At 40.9% G+C, this 19,213-nt stretch overlaps 1 protein-coding gene across 7 annotated transcripts in view; it reads right to left on the bottom strand.

Annotated features, from left to right (window-relative positions):
- Positions 1-19,213, bottom strand: part of SH3BP2 (SH3 domain binding protein 2) — a 93,894-nt gene that overhangs the window by 26,292 nt on the left and 48,389 nt on the right. The window contains exon 1 of one of the 7 annotated variants that reach the window (XM_040592589.1): positions 13,918-14,003. The exons of 3 other annotated variants lie outside the window; for them this stretch is intronic. In XM_040592589.1, the coding sequence (XP_040448523.1) occupies positions 13,918-13,997 (80 nt within the window). In that variant the 5' untranslated portion in view covers positions 13,998-14,003. Of the gene's footprint in view, positions 1-1,558; positions 1,711-13,308; positions 13,408-13,520; positions 13,673-13,917; positions 14,004-19,213 lie in introns of those variants that run through there. 3 more of the 7 variants (XM_040592645.1, XM_040592654.1, XM_040592598.1) reach the window with 3 other exon arrangements.

The raw sequence follows: 19,213 nt of genomic DNA, 5'->3' as shown, positions 1-19,213 counted from the left end.
CAGAACCTTTTACAATATTTACAGATTATCTTCCTGCTATACACATCCTAGATATTCTTAAGGCATTCTAAATACGAGACACTTACTGTACACAATGAAGAACTGAAGCTGGATTTCACTTGCACAAAGGAAATTTAAGGATTTGGGTCAATGGGATTTGCCCTATTTCAACCTAAGTAATCAAACCTGACATCTTCACAGAGTAAATAGAACAACAGTTTGCACAGACCCAAATCAAATGACAGATCATACATATCATAGATGCATTGATTCAGCTGTGTGTTACTCTCATCACAAAATAAAAGGTCTACAGAAGCTGCATTAAGGAAGAAAGTCCTGTTTCTGCACACTTTTAAAATACTTAATGGCATTTGTAACATTTTATACAGTATTTGAAACCACATGGACTGACACATTTAATATCCTCCAAAAAACTTTACTTATTTAATATCTCAAAGTGTAGACACACATTACCAACACACATTTATATCTACAGCCATAAAAAGAACTCTCAGCTTTACAGGTAAACTAGAAAGTATAATAAGTGCATTACACTGGCCAAAAAGTCTCCCCTTCTTCCAGAAAATAATCAGTCTTTCATGCATTCTAGTCATTTATTGCTAACTTGTAAGCCACGATTTTAATGAAATACATTTCCCAGGTTATAACAGAGTTTATTTTCCATTTCTGTGAATTTCTGTATGTCTCCAGTAGATCAAAACCTAACAGTCCCAATGCTTCCAACTAAAATTATGCCATTACATACTTGAAAAATTGTCTACTAATTTTATAAAATATTTCTAAATTTAGTATCGTCACAGGTTAGCAAGGATTTTGATATAATCACAAAAGCACGTACAGTTTATACAATAAACCAATGGAGATATCCTGCTTAATCTATCAGTAGTGTTTTTGCTCCAAAGAAACACTTTTAAAAAAGGAAAATTACAAGAAGCAGTTTGACTACTCAACAAAGGTATTTTCATACCCGAGAAACAAAAGCATCGTTATGGTTATTAAAGGCACATCCTGGAAAATAGTTTGGTTTAGGTAAAACTGCAGACTCTTTCCACCTCCTGTTATTCAGGTTATATTCCACCTATATCTGTCCATGTTTGCATACATACATGCATTACATATGTAGCATAATATGTGGGTGTATATAAATAAAGTCTATTTTTTTGTTAAAGGAACCACCTTTAACAAAAAGGGGCATAATACTAGTTTTGATTAACAGTGCTAGTCTTGCATTTATGGCTATTTTGTTTTTCTTAGAAGAACCATAACAGATGGTGGTTAGATTATTCCAGCTACAACATGGTGCCAATTTTTTCTAACTTTACAAACAAGTACATCCATTTTTATTTGCACCTAAGAAAGAGTATTAAGATACTAGAGAAGTAGTTGTTCCTCTTCCAAAGATCTCATGTAGATTCTTTCCACAAGAAAAAAAGAAAAGTAGCAAAAGCATTAACTTACAGATTCAATAATCTTCACTTGACCTATTTTTAAAAAGAATAGGTCAAATTGTTCACAAGACGTAATAAAATTTGTTTACCTTTTAAGTCCAGATAAGACTTTTATAATTGTAGTAACTGTTAGTAAAACCTTTTCTTGGTTTTCTTTTGAAATGGGCATCAGGGAAGTAACAAAATCATTGTGCTTCATTTCCATTGCTCCAGTGCCACTTCCTCTCCTGTGCAGTCTACCAGAGAAGCAGCAGCTGGCGCGGCACAATCAAAAATAGCAAGTGCAAGGACTGCAATAGTTACAATTTAACTGAATGTGAAAAAATAAGCCTTAATTCAGAAAGGATAGAGAGAATACTAGAAAGCATTAAGACTGAAGCATACGCAATTGATCTTGAAAGAGTTCTTGCTATGTACTATATACCTTGAAATCTTAAAGCTCAAATTTTTGCTCATTTGGAATGCCACATATATTTTCTTTGTAATTTTTCATTCTACTTTGCTGGAGATGCAACTGTTTGGTTAGAAATCACAAGGAATCTATTCTCCAAGGCTCACTATCCTTTTTGGTATTTTGGCTGTTCTACAGTATGCTACTGTCAATCCTTTTCACTCCCTAGTACAAGATTCCTCTTCTTTTTCTAGGTGATGTTGCTGAAATATGCAACATAAAACCATCAGACCTTAGGACACCACGGCTAAATAGTGAATAGCAATATAGTTTATCTCCTTCTCAGCACGGGATTATTAGGAACACATGAGATTTTCATGTGGACTCATGTCTGACTACCAAGCCAAGTTCATATTTGGTCTTTACCTGCGAGCTGCTCAAAAACCTGGAAAACCAACAAGAAACTAAAAAAAAGGAAAGGAACACTGGCCATCACCACTACTACAACTGATAAAGACTTCATGGGAGACAGAGCTTTCTCACAACTTTTGTTTCCATAAGAAAGTAAGAATTACACTTCACAGTTCCCCATTCATTTACCACGTGACTTTCTTCCATACTTCTCAACTGAAACAGACCAGCAAATGCATTTAGAGCAAAATCCTGCCAGACCACTAGACCATGCACTTTCCATCATCTCCTTTTCAGGCTACAAAAAGGACAGGGAATGAGTAACACATGGCCAAATTACTCAGTATGTTGACTAGCAAGATAGAAATGGCGTAGGGATAGAAGCGACAATTAATTGGAAGCACTCGCCTAATTAACTTGCTCCTTGCTATCTGAAATGTAAGGGATCACTCCAGGAAGGAAGGGAATTGTATAAAGTTGCTAAATGAAAAGTTTCAAGCAAAAATACTTCTAATTGCCACACTTTATCGCAAAGACACTGCTGCAAATCCTTTCTGCTTGGCTTTCAATAAAAAAGCCCATCAATCAAGCACCACATTCCTTGGAGCAAGATCTCCAACTCTGGAACAAGAGACCTAGCTCCCAGTTCAATAGCTCAGCAGTAAGCTTCCTACTATTAAGTAATTATTAAGTAGCATGGTATTGTTGCATCCCATTAGATCAGAGGTTAGTACATCTTTATTAACTAACAGATTTGTCACTAATCTCTTGCCACCTGCCAATCCAATTTTGCTGGGGAGCTGAATCCCACAGTGTAAGCACACAGGTGGCATCGCAAGCACTGTGACACCCTTCTCTTCCACTAAGATATCCTCCTACCCCCAGCAGTCCTCTCAATCCTCTAGGACCAATAAGCCAAGCCCTGGCCATCTCTGCTAAGCAGCAATGCTGCCAGCCAGCAAGGAGAAGAAACACAACTGCTCTCCACTGAGGGAGTAGGGATGCCATGCAGCTGTGGAGAAACAGTCTGGCAGCAGAAGCACAGCAGGCATAGTGCCAATATCACAGATAAGTTTCTGGACTTGATCACTTTGATATCATCTAGGACTGTGTACATTTGGAAATATGGTATTCCACCTTATCAGCATTGTTTCCATCCTTATTAGAAAGGTTATCTGCACCTCTCAAAGCAAAAGATGTGAGATTCAGCAAATTCACACATTCCTCTCATAATGCTTCAATTTGCCTCTTCAGACACTCAGATCAGTGGTTTCCTGGACTACAACCATCTTCACAACAGCTGTGATATTTGCCCAGGGACAGAAATTAGGGCCAGGGGGAGGGGGGCAATGTGCAAGAGGGAAATGACTCACTGAAGCTTTGAGTTCAGAGGGAAAAAAGAATTCCACTGTGAGTTCTTCCCGTAACAGCTTCCCACAAACACAATAATTTCCTTTAAGTAGCTAGAGAACAGCTATCTAACTCTGTTCTCCTAATTTAAACGTGAAAAGTACATTTAAAATATTCTGCTTTCCCTTCCAAGTTCCTCTCCCTCCCCCACTGCACAGTTGTACATCAAGTATTTACCTAGCATAATCCCAGCAGTCTGCCATACATAACTTACTCCTAAGAGTAGCCACACAAGCTTCTTCGTGGGACTGGAATAAATTTGGGCCAGACTGTGCATCATCTTATTATTTGTTCAAGTTCTCCTACACATAGGACCAAATTCTGTTGTATAGAATCCCTTAGTATTCTTCAAGGTAGTTTTCTACCTCCGGCTCTTCAGTGGGACAAGAACTACTAATCTTATAGCAAGACTTGTGTGCCCCTGCTGCAATGGGTATTTTGTCTTCTCAGAAAACCCCTTCTGGTTAGCATTCTGTTGAGTATATTCACCTCTTTACAGCCCTAATGCAAGCCTCCAGCTAGAAATCAAAGGTAAGTACTCTCTCCTAGACACCAAACAACAAAGACTGCACAGGATTGATTGTGCTCCCACAGCTGGCATGCTCACTTTGACAGCAGAAAGCATATTTCTCCACACAACACCAAAAGTCTGTATACACAAATCCCACTCCACAACATACCTACCTGGCATGATAACAGATTCTGATTAACTGGCTGAAAAATTACAGTGGAAAGCTTGAATGTTTAAGCCTGACTGATTAAAGGCAATTAACAGCTGCAGATGGTCAGCAGCTGTGCAAGTCAGGTCACTCTTTTGCTCAAACAGAACCTCACTTTGGTTAGTCATGTTTATAGATCAATTTTGAATTAACTAATTATAAGTCTTTCATCTGTCAATAGGACCTGTAGGCTCATAGTCCAGGTTCCTTGGTGCTAAATTTCTTTCTACGTCATTATCAGGACATAGAGCAGAAAAAATGCTAATCCTTCCAGGAATACAGGGAAGTACAAAAGCTATGAAAAAAGACAACTTGCTCTTACACGTGCCAATGTATCTGAAGTGTACAGTTTTATTAATACAAGGAAATACCAGAAGCTGACTTCTGTGTATAGCCTTGGTCAAAACAGTGCAATTGCTAGATTTGTATAAAAGGTTTAAGAGCGAATATAATGAAGGAACAATGTTCAGTAACAACCTATGCCATTTCTGCAATAAGATCATACCACAGTGCTCTGACATAAGAGATGTTCTCACTTGAGAAAGCAACTGTATTGCAATTGTAATACATTGAACTCAGTCTCTCCAGAGTTCCAGCCTGGTCTACGAGAAACAAACAATTATGTGGCATGTTGTAATAGAATTACTGTTAAGCAACATCAAGGTAATGATTTACTCTTTTTAGTAGCGTTGTCACAAGATTAGAGACTAATAATTTAAGCCTCTGCTGCTTGGTTGCAGGAACTAGCTCTCAAGGTTAAGTACATTCTGGTTTGAATGCCAACTTCAGCCCTTAGATGCATGCAAGCAACTTCTGCTGAAATCAAGGGGAACTAGGTAGACTTTGAGATTAAGTTTGTAGGGATGTGGCATTTAAACCAAAACTTTTTAATTTATAGAAGAATTTTAACACATTTTACAAATACACCAATAGAGAGATTGTCCCTCACTCATGTCAGAATGTTAGTAAGTACAGTAAGTCTTGTAAAAAAAATTAAGAGAGCTAATAAAACATGAGATGGACTATTTCAAAGATATTTTAACTTGGAATAATATTTACATGCAGATATTGAAAGGAAATCACAGACCAAATACAGAGTCTACTTCTACAGGTTCAACAGGATATAACCCCCAAAATCATAGTTCATAACACTTTTTAACTCAAAATGAGTTTTTTCCTCCCACCTCAACAGACTACCATTTATTTAATAGGAAAATATGCAAATACTCACAAAAATTACTGTTTCCAGAATGATGATTAATGTCTATACTACAGTAGCTGAAGTTAAAAATAGAACGGCGAAACAAAGCTTCCTACCAAACCACTTTGGGGTTTTTTTTGTCTTACAAGCCATATTTCACCAGACAAGACCGACGTATCCACAACATTATCTACTTCCGCCTCTCTTCTTCCTTTTTTGTTACTAAGCAGTTATTACACTAAAAAATTAAAATGTGTAACACATGCTTTTAACACTTTACTAGAATCCGTTTCAGGATCTGAGATACTGCCCTGAAGTGCTGCATAAATAAAGATAAAGTCATCTCAGTGACTGATTGCAGCAGAGTGAAGCTCTCCTGGAGAGCAGGAAGCTTATTTGTCTGGAGAACTGAGCATGAAAGTGGAAACTGATGTGCTAAGTAAGATTCCCTCCTCTAAGGGTTCTTGGTTTTTATTTTACATATCTTTAAATGAAAAATTCAGTGCTAATACAAGATGAAGCTGGAGTTAAAGTCATCTCAATTTAAGAACACTTAGAATTTAAGTCTTGTTTGTGTTTAAGGATTAGTTATTAAATTGCACAGCACAGGTTCATGGTTCATCTAAATAGGAAGACTGCCAGCTAAACTAGACCTGACCTTATTTCCATCTGTTAAAGCAGAATAACACCAGAAGATGCAGTTCAGCTGGCAGTTCCAGGCTGGCTAACCTGAACAACAAAAAAGTGCATTTCTCCTTAGGAACAACGGAGTTCAGGTCACTGAAGCCCAGTCTAAATTCACACTCTTATCCTAATAGAGAGAAAACCCACACATGCAGACTACATTTCCATCACCCAGTATGCTGTATTTTGGGTGGTTTTTTTACCAAAGTAGTACTAAACCTAGGAATCCTAAATCTTCCTAACTCCTTTTACTACTCTGTCTCCTCTTGTTTATTTGGATATGCTTCAAACTCTGGAGAAATCCTTTGCTTGTAGTCATGTCTGTTACGCGTAAATCACCTTTCATGATGAGTCTTGCAGCACACATCATCTCTCCCTCTTTAGTCAACACTTAGACAAAGATCTCTGAGGTAGCAACAGTTCCAGGCATGCACACTGGTGCCATTGGATTCTCCCAGCCTCTTCCTTCCAAGTACCCCCAGAAGCAAAACTGAGGAATATCATTCAAACTCCACAATGCAGGGGGTTTTTTCTACAGCAAGTTGGAACTAATCACTTAACTGGAAGTTGATAACCAGTATTAAGCCAGGACACTGGAAACATAAAATTAGCTGTAAAACAGGAGTTGAACCGTAACATGAGACACTAAGAGCCAGTGGTAAGAACTGGGTCCTTTAGTAAATTTCTGGCCTATATATAGCTCCTCCTCCTCTGCTCGGGTGTTAGCAGCCGCTGTCCAGAAGCACTGGTCGGTCAGTGTGGGGGTTTCTTTTTTTAAACTCACTGAAACTACACCAAAACTAATACAGTGCCTGAATTCTAGCATCACTGCAGTATCGCTCCATACATGCAAAAAGCATATTGCAGTATTGCTGCACAGCAGAGTCAAAAATAGTTGGCAAGAGAAATAGTTGATCCACCTCCAGTCTTCCTGTAACTCCATCAATTTTGACAAAGAAAGGAGAAAACAAAAAAATCCATCTCTACCTGAAGACTGAGGCCACAGGCTGTTACCACTCCCATGGGTATGCTGAATGGTAAAAAGACAGCAATACAATTATTGGATAGGGGAAACAGGGGCAGAGAAGGTGAACAAACACAAGAAAGCTGAACACACTAAGGAAAGAACGACTACACCCTGACATAGTGAGTCTCAATCCACATGACAACAAGACAGCTGCTCCAGTCTGTGAAACTGTTATCTCCTTTACCGGGAAAAAATTGTGCTTTATCTATACAGAAACTCCTAAATTAATTCAGACTCTGAGAACTGAAATAATTCAATGACATGTGAACTCTGCAAAAGTGTCCAGAGACCCAGAAAGGCATCTTTATTATTATATTTTATATATATATAAATTATTATTAGTTATCATATTTCAGTAGTACTGAATGCTGGCAACTACTAAATTTGAGTCTTGCTTCTTTTGATGCTCCAGCTACTACACCAAGAGATTTTAGTTTCTGGGGTTTTCAAACTGCATATTATCTTTTCAATTACCAGAAAGGCTTAAAATATACAGTACAGGCCCCCTGAAAGAAAGTGAATAAATGTTTGCTTAAAATATATAGAATTCCCTCTTCTTTGGGACCTCATTCACAACCTTTGCATATTTGTACTGTGTTCCTAACAAAAAAACCCCAACCAAACAACCCCACAACCTTAAGTTTCAGGTGTTTCGTGCTCACAGAAAGAATTAAACATTACTCGGCATGACCACCAGATTTCTTAAAGAATTATTAAGGCTGTTACCTCGCTCAGTTGTTGCTCCCATATGAGTTCTGATGGAAATGCCATTTTAATATTTTGAGGAAACCATCAGGAATGGAAGATTTCCTGTCTGAAGAGCCCTTACAGGTGAGCTCATAATTAAAGGCATAAATCCAAGTTTCTCCTAGTACTCTCATTTATGGCAAAGCTGAAGGGATAACGAAATAAAAGCCTTTGTTAAATACATTCAATAACTTTCCTGTTTGGGGGTTGTATTATATTCCCTGCACTGAAACAATCAAGAACATCAATGAAGTGTTCTACAGCTATACATGCAAGTCCTTTGTGCATGCCTGTGTCAGGAGGAGATGATATTGTACATGTAAACAAAGTTTACTTGCAATCTCTACTACATCAAGCAACAACAATCATAATCTGTTTATGTGGACCACTCTACAGTTTTTGTAAAGTGATCTCAAATATGTGTACAGAAATTAAGTTGTCTAAATGTTCCTTCGGAGAGTGAAAGCCATTTCCATGCTTTAAAAGTCTCTGTAGGCACTTAATCCGCTCAGAATTATCAGGAATTACCAGTCATCCCCAAGTGCTCACACACTACAATATACAGCACCACTGCCTACATAGAGTCAGATATACTATGAAGAACAGAACCCAGAATTCCCATCTTCTTGTCCTAACATATCCAAGGAAATACTTTACAATGACAGAAACAAATCTCATATTTTTGTAAGTTACTGTAGAGCAGCTGCATTTAACTATGGAAAAAGTGTTTATCTGCTAAAAATGTACCGATGCAAAGCTAGCTTGAATTGGGAAGTTTCTTCTTTGACAAATTAACACTAGAAGAGCAACATAGGGAGGTGGAGAATTAAAGACATATGAATTCCCTGAAGACAGAACAGAGCTAATGATTCAAATGTACCTACTATTCCATTAGGACAGAAGCCATCCTGATCATACATTATTACTGAGGTACAGTTTGTCAGTCAATGTTGTAACAGTGTAAATAAAATAAAAATTCAGAAAGCTTTAACCACTTTAACCATAACCAGTTGAGCAGTGAGAATTTTCAAACAAAGAGGACAAAACCAGCAGTTCCCTAGCCTTCTTAGAGTTTTATCTGTGGCCTTTCTGGACAGGTAAGACTGTAAGAAAGCAACAGTCTGTTTTCCCTACCTCTAGGCAACCACAGACAATCAATCCAGCAACAAGATTCAGTAAGCAGCTATTCTTGAACTTAGCTGATATGAAATAAGCAGAGCTTTGGCTGTTTAGCTCAGTTCTTTACAAATCTTTTAGGAGACAGATCCAGAATGTCCACTTTCCACGAAGCTAAGATTTGTCAGAACTACTTTAGAGAGAGCCCTAATTCAGGGATACCTGAATTAGTCTGGTTAAACCAACCCATGACTGTGGCAGGAAGATGCAACAGCATCCTTAAAACTGGCATGCAAGATATTATCTTTTTGGCTCCTAAGAACAAAGTTTGCAGGAGCTGAAGACTTAAATGTTGCCAAGGTCTGATTTCTGTATGATTGTAATTTCTTCTCCACACTGTACATCATCTTCAAGTATCTTTCTGCCAAAGATACTCAGATACGTGTAACCACTGCAATAACACCACCCTGGAAGAGATAAGAACTTGGTCATTACTGGAAATGGGCTGGCATGCAAGTAAAATAAATAACTTCAGTTACCTTGGTATGCTGCAATAGGGAGAAAACAACATTTAGGTTTGTTTCCATAGGAAGTCATATCTCTGCATTCTCCCCTAACTATTGCCCTGTTTAGAATCCATCCCTTACTTCAGGAAAAATAGTTTTCAGATTCCTGCATGAATTAAATGAAACATGGACTCTTCAACCCCCTTTCTTTTTAACAAAGAAATAAGAAATTCAGCATAGGAGTTTATGGAGAAGAGGCAAGATTGAAAAAATTCTAACAGGTCTTGGAAAAATAGTGCGGAAACAACATATTCCTCTTAGAAAGCACGGTGTACTGATAATTCTGTAATATGTTCTGGCCTAGTCCTCTGTCTTAAGCAGGCAATCTAATGATACATATGCTTCTAATATATAGCATGATAAGTAATTCCTGAAAGTTTGCAATGATACCTAGTGTGATTACACTGATCAAAAACCTCAGTGCCTTCAATTCTTTCCTCAACGCATCACAAAAGGCATAACTTGTCTAAACTTCCTAGCATAAGACGAATAGAAGAGGTGTTGATTAACAGGAGTTAGCAACAGTTCAGAAATATTAGTGGAATAGAGTGTGATATATGTGATAATAGTATAAAAATGCACATTTCTATTTAGTATCATATTTAGGGAAATGTATTGTGTCTCTCAGATTACCTCTGAGGCTGCCTTAAAACCCTCTGATTTCCAGACTCCTAGCTCCATTCCAGACACTGTTTTTTCCACTACAGTAAACGTTCAAAAGGAGATGTGAAGCAATACCATGAGGAAATGCCTTTATGAAATAAGTTTACTGTAAAAAAAGACCAGAAGAATGCTTAGCTACGCAAGAGAGGAGCAGCCATCTAGGAGGTTATTTTCTCTCTTCCCTCAGAAATCCCCATCAGAAGACAAAACACATCACGGAAGAATCATCGTATCAATCAATACCTTCATATTTAAACAAAACCAATTTACTTTGGAAATCCCCTAGTAACTGTTCTAAGTTCTCACCATTGTTTACAGACCTATCCATCAATTTTGCTGAGAGTTTGACCTTGTATGAACCTTCCTGCAAGGTCCAATTGAAGTAGTAAGCCAAGATCCTGGCCCTACAGCGATACAAACTATCAGTTTTACAATTAATAGGGTTACTTACATCTGTAAATACTTTTAAAATCAGGGCTTAAGCCAGCAACAATTAATTGACACAATATTTGCAGGGCTACACATTCCAAACAACTTATGAAACTGCTGGATAGTCTGATGAAAGCATAAGTTACCCATTGTCTAACATGTCAAACAGACTGGAAGATATACCAACAGCAAGTCAATGTCATCAAGTTAAAACACTTGATATTAGTCTATTACTGCAATCTTACCATATTGTAATGCATAACAATAAAGGTACAATCAACCTAAGGACTATAAAGGTACAATCAACCTAAGGACTACCAGGCAAAGAGCAAACAATGTAACCACAAGGGTTAGAGTGTTAAAAGCACTTTTCCTACAGGTAAAATGACATATACATACATGCCTTTCGGTCATCCATGTTTGTGTTTTAGTGTTGTAAGGAATAAGTTGTTAGTTTTTAATGCATTTTCATTTCTACTTTGTATTCATTACCAAAGTGGCTGCCATGTTTGGTTTTCTATCAAAGGAGACTACTTCATGTCTACCTAAGTAAGAAATTCTAGAAGACTCTTCACACCCCCAGTCTTGGGTTTGGGTGGGGTTTTTTTGTTTGTTTTTGTTGTTTGGTTTTTTTTTTTTTTGTGGTGGTGGTGTTAGGGTAACTAAGCTTTCTAGCAAAATTAGACTGGAACTCTGGTGTTAGAAGTACAGGGAGTTCATCTGCCTGCAGGAGCTTGCAGGATCACAGTCAGTTTATCAGACTGGCCTCAAACACAGGAACTCTTACTCAGACAGCCCTGCCTGAGATGCCTGCAGGAATTTATCTTGGTGTACTCATTCTTACTGGTTTGAAAACTTTAAACCTTTTTCAGAACAGGCATCTCTATTTCCCTCCTTTATAACTTAAAGCTCTTTATTTTTTAGATGTTGTAGCATCAAGTTTGTCACGCTTTGCAGAGAAGTTTATGGAGAACTGGGAGACTTTAAAACAAAAGAATTACAAACAGGAAACAGCATTTAACCCACCACTAAGCTGACCCAGAACTGACTCCTCAGTTACAGAATATTGGCAAGGGGTATATCTATTAATCAGCTCTCTTGCAACAGAAAGATGGCTCCAAAATACAGTAACAGGAAGGGAAAGAAACATGTTACGCCTAAAAGAAAAACAGCAAGTTAATTCCACTTTTGTCTGTAGCATGAAAGAAGTATGTGAATGAAATAAACTGCAGAGGCTCCAGCTCTACGATTTCCTATACAATCAAAAATAAACAGAGGCGATGTATAATTACTCAGATCTGAATTTGTTTCACAACCCCTAAGACATTAACACTAAGAGCAGGGTGAAAGTGGAAATTCACTTTTCACAGCATGAAACACACCAATTTAGTGCAACTAATTTCACACGGGAAAGCAAAATCCTGTCTGTGCCTCGGCAAGCCAGAGCGCATACACCAGCTGGAGAGGCTCTCTGGCATCCGCTGGGCAACGTTACTTCTTCTTCTGTAATGATGAAGTTAGACAAGGCACAAGGTTCAGTCCCACTACTGTTCTTTGCTGGCATCATCAAGACCCAGAAACCAAGGTATTATCAGACAGAAGGGTAGGAGGGGAAACATTTATCCACCTTCTCAATTCATTCTGGATAGCAGTATCTTAAAGTTGCTACCAATTTGCACCGGTCCCTTGTGGGGAAAAAAGCTGACAAATTAAACAAACACGTGCCAGGTGTCCTTGCTTTCTAGCGATACAAGCAGCGCAGCACATCGCCTGCACAGAGCCTGCACCTGTAGATGCACAGGAACTTCAAACGCAGAAGTAACAGCCTGACCCAAGTAATTATGAGGGAGCTCCCGAGACTGAAGGGATATGAAGAAGATAGTAATAATGAAGCAAATACTGTCAAAAATGCCTTTGCGCTCTATACTTCATCTCTAAGAAGTTTTGCCTCAACCTTTAACATGTATTTATGTTCTCGCTGGAAATGCTAGGCAACTACTCCTGACCTCGCAACTCAACACTAAACCCAAGGCTCGGTGTAAGCAGGGAAACAGCGCAGTTCTTCCACCCTTTCCTTCCCGGAGGGAAGCACCTACACTGCTGCTCTTTCCCCTGAAGAGCCTTTCCCCCTCTCAGGGGCGGGCGGGCTCCCACTGCCCAGCTGTCTCTGTCCCACGTTCCACCTGCAAGCGACCACAGCGGCACCGAACCGAAGGTGCCAGCCCCTGGGACAGGGAAACACGAGGCGCCTTCCCACCACTTCCCTCGGCGGCGGGCACGGCGCCATCCCCACCGCCGCGCCATGGGTCACCTGCGATCCCACCGACACGCAGCTGCGGAAGGACACGGACCGAACCCAGGGAAACTTCCAGAAGTCCTTCATGAGGGAAACCGGCCTCCCCCCAGCACCCCCACGCCAGGCGGCAGCTCCCGGGGCCGCCGGCGGGCTGTCCCGCCAGGCTCCCGCTGACTCACCTCGGCAGTCTCCCGGCGCCCCGCGGCACCGCGCTGAGCCGGCGAGAAAGGGGACGCGGATGTGCGTGACGCCCCTTCCCGCCACCCCCCGCCACGGGCGCCCCGCGCGGGTCCGTGAGGGGGGAAGGGCGCGCGGGGGGCAGCGGGCGGCTCGCGGGAACGCCTCCGCCTCCCGGTGCCGCCGGGAGGGCTCCGTGCGGAGCGGCGCTTACCTCAACCGCCCGGCCCGGCCCGGCTCGGCTCGGCCCGGCTCAGCTCCGCGGGCGGCAGCCGCCGCGCCCGCCACTCATCCCTGCTCCGCGGCCGACAGCGCGCCCAGCGCCCGCCCCTTCCTTCACCTGCCGGCACAGGCCCGCCCCACCGGTGGGAGCTGCCGGCGGCACAGCCGCGCCGCGCTACTCCGGCCTGCCGCGGGGCGGAGGCCGCCAGGGGAGAGCTGGGCGGGCGCTGGGCTGGGCTGGGCTGGGCAGCGCCGTGCCGGAGCAGCGGGCGCCGGTGCCACAAGGGCTGCCGTGCCCCGGGTCGGTAGGGGCGGGTGTTGTCTGACATCGGTCTGACACGGGCCCCTACCTGGAAGACACCGGGGGGAGAAAGCGGCTTGTAACGTACCTGCAGATGGTGACGAGCCTTTGCCAGAATCCTGTGTCCATCGGGAAGCGGGTGGAGGCGCCGCTGGGGGGGGCGGCCATGGCCCCTCGGGCCCGGGAAGGGCACGGCGGGCGGTGGCAGCCTGGCCGTGAGGGCGCCGGCCGGCTCTCCGGGCCGCTGGGGGCCGCGGTGCCCTGGTACCGGTGCCAGCGGCGCTGCAGGGCGGGCCCGGGGCCGGCAGAGCCCGGGGTCCCCGCACCGTGCTGGCTGCAGGCTGGCTGGCACGCTGGCGCTGGGTCGTCCCTGCACTTGACTCCCATTCCATCCAGCTTTTCCCCATATCCACGGTAGCTAGACCCCATCAGTCTGAGGTTTACCTGTACCCCCAAGAGATGTTACATAGTTGGAAAGGTATTTTTAAGTGCTCTAAAAGGTGACTTCTAAAATTTGGCAAGATGAAGTTCACCTCATTCTCACATGTTAATTGTTAAAATCATAAATTAGTATTTTGGATTCTCTTGGGCTTTTCTTTGTTTCTCCATTTGCCTTTTATTACTTCCCAGATTTATTTTTCTAAGTAAAAACCATATATTTTTTTCTTTAAATAAGATGAACAGAAAAGCGAAAAATCAAACCAACATTTAAAAATATCCCAAAGCATAATATTAAAAAATACCAAAAAGTTATTTAAATAATGCTCAGCAACTTAGAATGCATTTTTTTGTCTTGCAAAAATTACAGACAAAGTAGTATTACTACTGTAAGAGTACTGGTATGAGAGGTAGTGGTCAGTTTTAACTCCATTTACTTTTATTACAAGAATGTAACTGAAAATTAGCACTTAATAAAGCAATTTTCCTCGAACACTGATCTTTGCATAATTCTCTAGGTTTATTTGAATACAAACCAGCAAATTCCTTTGGTGATTATTCAGTTAATACGTTAGGTTTTAAAGACTTTAACCTTTACAATGGTATTACAGTAGTTTCTGGTGTCAGAAAATAAGGTGGTGTGATGCATCCTGTGAATGCCATTAATTAGTATGTTTCTTTGTCATTCACAGGAATCTGCAGTATGAAGCAGGAAAGAGAATCCCTCTTCTGAATACAATAGCGTACTTGGTCTGTGCAATGAAGCCCTGTGTTTTAAGTAAACGGACACTACCAAAAGCTGGTTAGGAAATGGGGTTTAAGGGTGATCCTTGACTGATGCATAATATAAATGCAGCACTGTTAACATCTACTGTTGGATTTGAAGGAGTCTCTACATGAAGAAAAAGATCATTTCTGAGTACAAGGGAGTAATTGCACTGGCAGGGCCTAAGGAAAATGAAATTTCATACACTTTCCCACAGCATGTATCTCAGTTGCAGCCAGCAGCAGCCTTTACCCTGGCCTTAGCTCTCTGTTGCACAGGCTGCCAGCTGTGTATAACTATGGGCAGGCTGTGTAACACAATTAAGTCCTACATGAAGACCACAAAAAGGAAAGCTGTATGTAGCACTTCTACTGATTCCAGTGCAAGTTCCGTGTCAGAACATCCTGACTTTGTTGGTGGAAATTACAGCATTTATTTTCCTGCCTGACTAAACCCAGAACTTTCAGTCTCCAGAGAAGACAGATTAGTGCATTGACAGCATTGAGCTGAGGCAGGTTTGGGGAACCTTCATTTTGTTGGCTGAATATGCCCTGTGACTGCATTTTATAGGGTACAGCCCATGATTAAAATTTGTGTGTGTTATTACTGGATAGCAGAGCATTAACCTGTGTGGTCTGCCAAATGTTCTGGAAAGGCATATTTGGTCCTGTTTGGTCCTGCTCCATATTGGAAAATGTTCCCCACCCCCAAACTGAAGGCTAAACTGACACGTCTTTATACAAACTCTATTACAGGGTAACAGGCCCTTCTCCATCTCTCTTCCCAGTTGAGTTTTCCTTTTGTACAAGCTAAGCTTTCCGCATGACCTAAATTGCATGCAGTGTTCCAGCTGAAAGGACTCAAACACTTATTCTTCCTGAAAACACTGTCCCCAGTACCTTTTAGGATCACACTCATGTAATGCCAGGAAAACATATTTATTTTATGAGCTTGCTCTTAGTTTTCTCAAACTGATGAACTCGTTACTTGTATAAAAAGCTTTTGCCAGCTTACAACTGTATTATATACAATTGAACTTACAGCCATCCAGTTATTTTGAATTGCAATAATCTGTAGCAAGGAAACATCCCAACTTCATTTCATCAGTAAATATAACATTACCTTAATCTAAAAAGTCCATGCTCTTAGCAAAGAGAATGGTCAGACTAGTCTGGCGTTGTCTACTTTGGGGGACAAAAAAATCAATTTTATCCCATTTACCTCTACATGCTTAATTTTTTTTCTCTTCAAATTTGCATATCAGTTTGAAGGGATATAGCTACGATGTTGCTTTCACCTCCATTCTTATTCAACACAGAATTTGCATAAGCCTCATTATGAAAAACAGTATGTGATTTTTAGCTGGACTAGGTTCCCAAAGTAACAGACTTATGAAAATATTTATTTGTGATTTCATTAGTCAGCTTACCCAGAATTCTGAGAAAGATGCTATCCTTCACTGCATTGCAGCCCTTCTTCCTCTTTCCCAGTTCTCTTTTTTTTTCTCTTTTTTTAATGTGCTTGCCAACCCTTGGTCTATTTGCTATAATTTTCTTCACATGTCTAATTTAGCTTGACTTTTGGCAAGTCTCATTTCCTGGGCTTGAGGCACGGTTTACATTTGCTGATCACTCTGTCCTTCTGTTTCCTGCAGAATCTCTGCTTATACCAGATTTCCCACTTGTGATGGCTCGCTACACACTTTGAGCTCTAGCTGCTCTGTAAAAGTTTCTTTCCTTGCTTTTTATGCACTCACGTGGCACAGAAGTTGAAAAGAGCCCAGTGTAAACTGTCTGCACCAAACCAAGCATCATCCAAAATGCTAACCTGGGTAGGGGTAAAAGTGGAGTGGGAGGGTTGCTTGGTTTTTTGTTTTGTTGGAACTCTATCAATTACCTTGTAAAACCTATGCTAAAACATACTCACTCGCAAGGAAATAGAGACATTTGTGTCAAATTTCAGGTACTTGTATTCTGCTGGAAAAGTATTAGAGAATTCTGTAACTACAAAAATAAAGACGTGCCAGATTAAAAGCTGGTACTGTGATACTAACAAGATTCCAGCTACGGGATTCAGGACCGGATCACTTATTTAAATATGCAACACACCTAATGCTTTAAATATGTTCAGGTATTTCTCAATCTATTGTTCTACTCCAGAATCATGGCCAGTGTTGATTTTCCTTGCTGCTGTTTCTTTTAGTTGCTGTCCCAACCTGGGAATGCAGACTGAAAGCACAAATCTGGCTCCAGAGGCACTATCACAAGGGGCCCTAATGGGGCCTCTCAGCAGCAGTGCGGTACTTACAAATAATAGTATTCGCTTTGAGAGGTACAAGGATTCTGATTGTTCTCCCCAAAAGGCACACATTAAAATGACAATATATTTCGGTACAAAGAGGGTACTTTGTTAGCAATGCCAGAGAAACATAAAAAATTTTTAAATTCCAAAGAGAAAAAGATCTAAAAGAGAGCAAATGTTTTCATTAGTGATATTCTCCGTTGTGTTTATAGGACTTTTACCAAACCTTTGGTAAAAATAAAACCTCTGTTTTGGCTTTTTTTTTTTTGTTGCGTTGTTGTTTGGCGTTTTTTTAATGCTGACAAATACTGCAATTAATTTGTTACATAACATATTCCAGAGCCCAAGTGTATCCCTGTGGAGACAGAACAATTCATTATGGATGGAGGAAGCAGGCCAGAAAAAGCAAGGCTTCGTGAAGGCGTTTTGCCCACTTCTGTCACGCTTTCGGCTGAAGCTTTAAGGAAATAAACTCACTAATACTTCTCCAACATATTTGGCTGACAGCTAGTACATGTCTCTTTGTCTTCAATATTACAGTCTTGCTGATGCACAGGACAAGAGGAAATCTCACTGCTGTCATTACTGTTGCTGACAACACAGATCATTCCCTTTCTTTTTTGCTGCATTGCATTTGCAATCAAGTTGTATCGCTCCTCTCTACAGAAAACAACCATCTTTTCTGCCTGGTTTCCAGTGTGTTTGTGTTGAAGCAGTTATATTTTGGCATCTACGTTACTGAGTTCTGTCGTGGGAGACGCAGGGTTGTCCGTTCAGCTAACATGTTTTGCAGTTGCATGAAATATCTAGGAAGAACATGAAAAGTATTTGAAAAATAGGGATTCATAAAAATTCTAAGCAAGAAATCTGTCACCTACCAGGTCTTTGGAGGAAATAACCACACTGGATAGCTGGGATTTTCAGCCTGCATGATTATTTATTGAGAAGGCCATTACTGAGACTAGAAGGATGCATATTCTTTAACTTGCCTGCTTTTATTAGCAGAAAGTATGAACTTTTCCCACATGACCTCATCTGCTAACCTTGTGATCTGTTAAGACAGGTAAGAAACATCAGTTTCCATCCTACGTTCCACAGGAATATTTCCTTACAATCCAAAATGCAGTGATCTGTTTCACACTAAGCATGTATGTAAGAATGACAGGAAACACCAAATCTACAGCAACAGTGAAACTTGCCTCCAGATAAAGTGCTCTTTTTTTCACTTTTGAAACTGAGTAAATGAAATCTAGCTGCAGGGGCAAAGAATCCCAAATAACACACTGATAAACCTCCAACATACAATTCGTGATTTGAGTGCATCATGCTGTGATCTCCTCCTACTCTTTCCAGTCTCTTTCAGCAAACTGCACAGTAACAGAAATTATCGGAACAATTCCAGTCTGCTGCTAGTGAATAAAATTATTTTCATCTTGTCAAAGCAATGTAACTTACATGGTTGTGAAGTTTCCAGCAAGAGATTACTACTCACATAACTACAACCTTTTTATGATGGCTTACACCAAGATGAGTGAAGGGCAAGACGTAAAATACCACCTTTCAGAGCTGTTCAGCTTCAGAAGTGCTTGTGAAGGCATGAACTTGGTGGCTAAGGGTTTCAATATCACGTAGGAGGATTTAGGTATGAAACCATCGTTAGAAGAATGGGAAAGCAGGCATCTCTCAGGAGCAGGGCTGATTTTAGGTACAACGAAAGGAGGGAGAAGCCAAGGGTTGAAGGCAGCAGCAGTGCCAAAACCCTTCTAGTGTGAAAAAGCATGGAGCTCCTGCCTACGTCTGCCTGGTGGAGAGAGCTGAAGTTGCTGGTGTGGGTGGCAAGTATTGCTAGGGAAACCAGGGCAGTTTCCAGCTTTGTTCC

Source organism: Falco naumanni, chromosome 1 (genome assembly GCF_017639655.2).
Source record: "Falco naumanni isolate bFalNau1 chromosome 1, bFalNau1.pat, whole genome shotgun sequence".
In the NCBI taxonomy this organism is placed as follows: domain Eukaryota; kingdom Metazoa; phylum Chordata; class Aves; order Falconiformes; family Falconidae; genus Falco; species Falco naumanni.
Note: the sequence above shows the minus strand (reverse complement) of the source record. Positions and strands in the feature narration are given on the sequence as shown.